Source organism: Vipera berus, assembly GCF_964194415.1.
Source record: "Vipera berus genome assembly, chromosome: 2".
Taxonomy (NCBI): Eukaryota; Metazoa; Chordata; class Lepidosauria; order Squamata; family Viperidae; genus Vipera; species Vipera berus.
In genome coordinates, this window is record NC_138203.1 from 263,368,479 (window position 1) to 263,375,008 (window position 6,530).

Here is a 6,530-nt window from a genome sequence, read left to right on the forward strand (position 1 = left end):
CGTGGCGACTGCTCTACACTGTCCCACGCGGCCCAGCCACTGCTGGCCCAGCCCCGTCGGAGCAGCGACCCTGATTGCCTGTACAGCTTAGCGCGGACCAGCTCAGTGGGAGATCTTGTCGGCCAAGGCTTGGCCAGCGAGCCAGTCACGGACACATCCCTGGGCAGCTTCTCGCGCACCTCCTTCTCCCGGGCATCCCTGAAAATCAGCTGGAACCCCTGGCGCCATGGGGTGTCCTCTCCCGAAAGCCTGCCCTCGGAGGAGCTGCCCAGCCAACAGCTCCGGGAGCAGGCAGAGGATCTGCCTCCGGCGCTGTCTGGCAGTGCACCAAACTCCGAACGTGAGGCCCGGAAGAGCTTTTTGGCGCTCAGCAAACAAGTGGATTCCCGCAGCCTCTCGAGTGATACCATTGAATTGTGAGCTGGGACGTAGGGCTAAAAGCCTGCCTGCTACGGGGAATGAGAAGTCAGCTGGGGGAGTGGGGTTCAGAGCAATTCCGCTTCCTTTTTAAAAGCCACGGGGCTTTTGCAGCCCCAACCGTTTGTGAAATGGAGCCAGAGTGGGTGCCGGGCCGGCCTCCCTCCCTTGTGGCGCCCACCATGTAATAATGAATAAAAAGCACACCCTACGCTTGCCAGCCTCCCAGTTTTAAGAGCTGAATTGTAGCAACAGGCAGATTCCTGGAAACTTTGCGGCGTGAATGGTGAAGGAAGAAAGACATAGTTTGTTTCTGGCATTGTGGCCCAAGAAGCCCTTGGAGAGGACGCAGGGTGGGGTGTGGGTCTAGGGGAGCTTTGCATGCTGAACACCCCCTCCCCCTTAAGACTCCATGGCATAAACCAGCGATTCTCAGCCTCATCAGCTTTTAAGATACAGGTACAGTCCTTGACTTACAACAGTTCATTCAGTGACCAAAGTTAACAGTGGCACTGAAATAAGTGACTTATGACCATTTTTCACACCACCGTTGCTGCATCCCCACGGTCATGTGACAAAAATCTCAGTTGCTTTGCAACTGGTTCATATTTATAACTGTTGCAGTATCCTGGGGTCGCAGTATCCTGGGGTCACGTGATCCCGTTTTGCGACCTGACAAGCGGTCAATGCGGAAGCCAGATTCACTTAATAACCATGTTACTAACTTAACAGCTGCAGTGATTCACTTAACACCTGTGGCAAGAAAGGTTGTAAAATGGGGCAAACCTCACCTAACAAACATCTTGCTTAACAACAGAAATTTTGGGCTCAACTGTGATCGTATGTTGAGGACTACTAACCTGCATTGGCATGCTAGCTGGAGAATTCTGGGAGTTGAAGCCCTTGTATAGAAGATGATGGCAATACAGTAGCAAGGCTGGGAGGGAATTTGACCCAAGTCCCGTAGTGCCAATGAAGAGGTGATAATAACCCTGAGCTTATTTGACAATGATCAAAGAGGTAATCAGGTGGAGCTCTATAATAGGGCTTTTCAACCTTTTCACCCATTGTACCACTTTTAGGATATGGCAACATCCAAGTATCACCAGTTGCCTAGCAAGGTGTCAAAATTGGATGACCAAAAAAAAAGGAAAAAAGTGATAAAGTACAGGTAGTCCTCGACTTACAACAGTTCACTTAGTGACTGTTCAAAATTACAATGGCACTGAAAAAAGTGTCCCCCAAGCCACAGCCAAGCAAGACATCTGCCTGCCTGCCGGGCGATGCTCTTTTTCCTGTCTGAGGTTTTCATTGTTGTGAGCATTTCTGTTGAGGATTGGCAATGGGGGTGGGTGGGGGGTGTTTGGTTTTTATTCCCCCGGTCTGCTGGGTGGTTGTAGCAGGTTTGGGTCACTTCGCATGACCCTGGGACACTCTGACCATCATAAATATGAATCAGTTGCCAAGCATCTAAATGTAAATCACAGGACCCTGGAGATGCTGCAACATTCCAGCTGATCAGCGCTTCTTCTGGGCTCAGCAGAAGCGCCGAGCTCTAGCTGGAGCCTGGCGCTGATCCTGGCGCTTCCACTGAGCCCTGACAGCCCCGAAGAAGCACCAATCAGCTGGAAAGCGGCACTGATTTTAGCACTTCCGCTGAGCCCTGCAGCTCCAGCCATCTCTCACTCAGGCTTGTGCGGTGCTGCCACCAGTTCAGCTCATTCCCCTCCCCCACTACCACTTTTCTAGGATGGCCGCGTACCACCTGCCAAGTGCCAATGTACCACAGGTGGTACCCATACCACTGCTTGAAAAGCCCTGCTCTATAAGACGCAATTTGTCTTGTGAATCATTAAACTGGCTGAGCAAGGGTCTTCAAACTTGGCCCTTTTATGACTTGTGGACTTCATCTCCCAGAATTCCTCAGCCAGCATGAGAATGGCTGTAGAATTCTGGGAGTTGAAAGACCCCTGTGGTTGAGTATCTGTAGTTCAAAGGGCGGGGATTAATTCTGCTGCTTCACCTTTTTGTTTGGAAAGCTCCCTCTGTAAGTCTCACAATTGGGGCAGAACATGTGAGCTGCAGATAATTTCTCCTCGGCTACCAAAATACGTGTGACCTTTCCCCCATCCTGTTGCACAGATGCAGATATGAATGTCTAGATACATTTTTCAGATGCTACAGGACTGATCTTTTTTCTTTAAAAAGTTTTCAGAGCCTCTTTTGGCAGACTAGTGTCTGTGCATCTCTTAATCCACATTCTAACAGACAGTCCTCAACTTATGTTCAAAGTTACACCAGCATTGAAAAAAATAACTTATGACCATTTTTCCCCATACTTAACAACCGTTGCAGCATCCCCATGGTCATGTGGTCAAAATTCAGATGCTTGACAACTGGATTGTATTCATGACGGGTGCATCGTCCCGGGGTCATGGGATCCTGTTTTGCGACCTTCTGTCAATGGGGAACAAGAAAGGTCTTCAAATGGGGCAAAACTCACTTAACAACTATTTTGCTTAGCAATGGAAATGTTAGGCTCGATTATGGTCGTAAGTCGAGGACTGCCTGTATTCCACTATTTATTTTTGGAATCCAAATCCAGAGCTTGCCTGAAATTCAAACCTTGATCTGGATTCTAGGTGGTGATGGTGGTGGAGAACAAGAGTTGTACGCTGGAGTTGAAGGTGCAGAGATAATGTTTCTTCTAATAGCACAACTTGCATTTGCCCACTATTATCTTTGATGCTGCAGTGACAGAAGAGAAGATGGTTCAAGTTGTCCAGTTCTGAAGTTGAACAGAGGCTGCTGAATGTTCTGTGGTCTATTTGTGCCAAAATAAAATAAAATAAAAACTTCTGCTGGAGGATCATATGTCTTAAAGTCTGCTTTTTATTCCCATTTTAAATAGGGAAGGCTCACGTCGTCTCTTTAATGGTAGCACAGAGGGAAGGTAAATAGGTGAAAAATTAATGCAGTTAAATTGTAGTAATTAATTGAAGGTTGAGTTGAGTCACCTGGTCCAATGCAGCTTCTATTTTATTTTCAACCCCAGGGCTGACTGGCCACTGTGTTGTTCGATTACCAGGGGTAGGGAACCTTGGCTCTTTTATGACTTGTGGACTATTCTTAGAGGTCCACGAGTCATAAAAGAGCCAAGGTTGCCTACCCCTGGGTTAGACCCTTGACCGAAGCATCTTCTGTAACTTGCCATATTTCAGTGGGTATTCCATCATTTTATATTTTCTATCCACGTGGCTTTCTTAGTAAAATACAGGAGTATTTTTATATATTTTATATAAATATTTATATATGCTTTTTATTTTTTACCATTGCCTTCTTCTACACCCAACAAATTGATGGCCACTAAAGTGATCATTGGCCTCTTCCTATATCGTTGGTACCCAATGTAGGTGCCTGCTTGCTTTAGCTGGGCAGTTGGGATGATCTTCAATGATCTTGCTAGGAATACAGGTAGTCCTCGTCTTACACAGTTCATTTAGTGACCATTCTAAGTTACAAAGGCACCAAAAAAGTGGCCGTTTTTCTCACTTATAAAAATATCCCCATGGTCTTGTGATCAAAATTCAGATGCTTGGGAATTGATTCACATTGATGACAATTGCAGTGTCCTGGGATCATGTGATCCCCTTTTCAATCTTCGGACAAGCTAAGATTCACTTAACTATGGCAAGAAAGGTAAAATAGAGCAAAATTCACTTAACACATGTCTCACTTAGCATGAGAAGTGCGGGACTCAGTTGTAGTCATCTGTTGAGGACTACCTGTATAGCATCTGAGCATATGCCTCTTAACAGTCTTTGCTCATCCTTCCCAGGAATACCCCACCCCCACCACAGTGACTCAGCAGGACTTTATTATTTGACAATACCTAAAAATGGTTAAATGTAAATATCAGCTTGAACTGCAGCTTTACTTCTTCCTTGCTATCTAAAACAAAGGATTGTTTACCTTTCTGGCAGGAAGAATGCCTCAGTGGGAATAATCTGCTCAGCACTCCCGGAAAGGAAAGAAATAAGATTTTTGCCAGTTCATCTTTTCCCAGTCTCCTCCAGGAATTCCTCAACCCTCCCAAGCATCCAAGGACAACAAAGGAGGGGATGGTTCAGGATCAGTGGTGGGATTCAAATAGGTGAACAACCGGTTCTCTGTGTGCATGCCATTTCCGGAAATCCATTCTGGGCCCGGGCAACAAAAAATTAGCTACCGGTTCTGCGGTAGTGGTGCGAACCGGCTGAATCCCAGCACTGTTCAGGATGTGTGTTCTTCTCCATTGAACGCTGCCAATATTGCCCCATTAAATTGTTTCTATGAAAAGTCTATTTGTTCTTTCCTTCCTTTTAGAAACACACCCCAGCCAGCAGCACCACCTTTTCTAAGGCTGTGGTGGCGAACCTATGGCATGCACGCCATCGCCTCAGTCCTAGGCCTTCAGCTGGGTTTTATAAAACCTTTTTGCTTTAGGCCTCCGCTGCTGTGTGCAAAAAAAAAAAGGTTCAATCAATCAATCAATTTCAACTTCTCGCGGGAAAAAAAAAGATCTCACAAAGTTGGAATTGATTGATTGAACTTTTTAGTCCCACCCAGTCTGCCGTCACCACTGCAGCCACGCCCACCCAATGGGCCACACCCACCCAGCACCCGACAATACATAAGTGGGTTTTGGGTTGCAATTTGGGCACTCGGTCTCTAAAAGGTTCGCCATTATTGCTCCAAGGTGTCAGAAGGTTGAATCGTGACAACTGGATTAATTTTGGTTAGCTTGAGATGTTTTGCTGCTCATCCAAGCAGCTTCATTAGCATTTTGGGGAGGAAACCCGTCTGGATGGTGTGGCAAGAATTGGTACATTCCAAAAACTCTCTGCCTGACTTGCTCTGACTGATGAAGCTGCTTGGATGAGCAGTTAAATGTCTCAAGCTAACAAAAATTAGTCCAATTGCCACGATTCAACCTTCTGGCACCTTTGCCTGGATGACTGAGAGTCTTCATCAACACGTCTTATCTAATATTGAGATTAGGGAGAGCTCTTTCCTCAGCCAAACAACAGATTCATATTTTAGTGAAGGTTGCTAAAGTGCTTGCCGAGCTCTACGTAAAATAACAGCAGTGACTATCTACGACGCCAGTTTTGACTAAGTCAGTCAACGCATGATCAAAGGGCAGCATTATTTCAGTATTGATGGATGCTGGATTTCTATTATCTTGCTATAAGAGACATTTTAGCTGCATGCTTCAAATACTGATTACGAGAACCTTTTCAAATGCTTCCTACACGTTTTCTGGCATGGTAGCCGTTTCAGCTGCAGATTTGTTTGTGGTGGAATGACCTTGCGTACAAACTCAACATGAAAGTGTTTGCTAAAAAGTCAAGATGACCTTAGAGCTTCTATGCCCAGATTAGTTCTTTCTTGCAGCCTTACTCAGTGTAATAAAATGTGCAGATAAAAGAAATTACAAATCTGTAACCTTTATATAACCAATGTAGTGTGTCAGGATGGAATTTTTATTTCTTTATTTTAAAGTACACTGTACTCTGTTCTATATGAAAGCCAGCAATGAATGCCAGTAGTTTAATCTACTAGTACTAATAATTATAATGGCAAAAATGAGGTCAGGTAGCGAATCAACTACATTGTATTAGGGGAGTGGAGGCTAAATGAAGAACAGTTGCAGGAATTAAGGTATGTCTGGTATAATGAAGAGAAGGAGTAGGGGTGACATGGTAGCAATCTTCCAATATTTGAGGGGCTGCCACAAAGAAGAGGGGGTCAACTTATTCTCCAAAGCACCTGAAGTCAGGACAAGAAGCAGCGGATGGAAACTAATCAAAGAGAAAACCAATCTAGAACTAAGGAGAAATTTCCTGACAGAACAATTAATCAGTGGAACGACTTGCCTCCAGAAGTTTAGGGTACTCCCAACACTGGAGGTTTTAAAGAAGAAATTGGACAACCATTTGACTAAAATAGTATAGGCCCTAGGGGGTGGACTAGAAGACCTCCACGGTCCCTTCCAACTCTGTTATTCTGAAGTGGCACATTTAATGTTTGGACTGCTGCATTTTAAGAGAAGCTTTGTACAATCTCGTTTT

General features: G+C 45.2%; 1 protein-coding gene across 1 annotated transcript in view; it reads left to right on the top strand.

Annotated features, from left to right (window-relative positions):
• PRRT3 (proline rich transmembrane protein 3) overlaps positions 1 to 420 on the top strand; it is a gene marked incomplete at both ends in the record, with an annotated part of 15,696 nt that extends 15,276 nt beyond the window's left edge. Inside the window, one exon of the mRNA XM_081317478.1 lies at positions 1 to 420. This exon is cut by the window's left edge and continues 1,514 nt beyond it. Within this exon, the coding sequence (XP_081173604.1) occupies positions 1 to 420 (420 nt within the window).
• Positions 421 to 6,530: the final 6,110 nt, after the last annotated feature.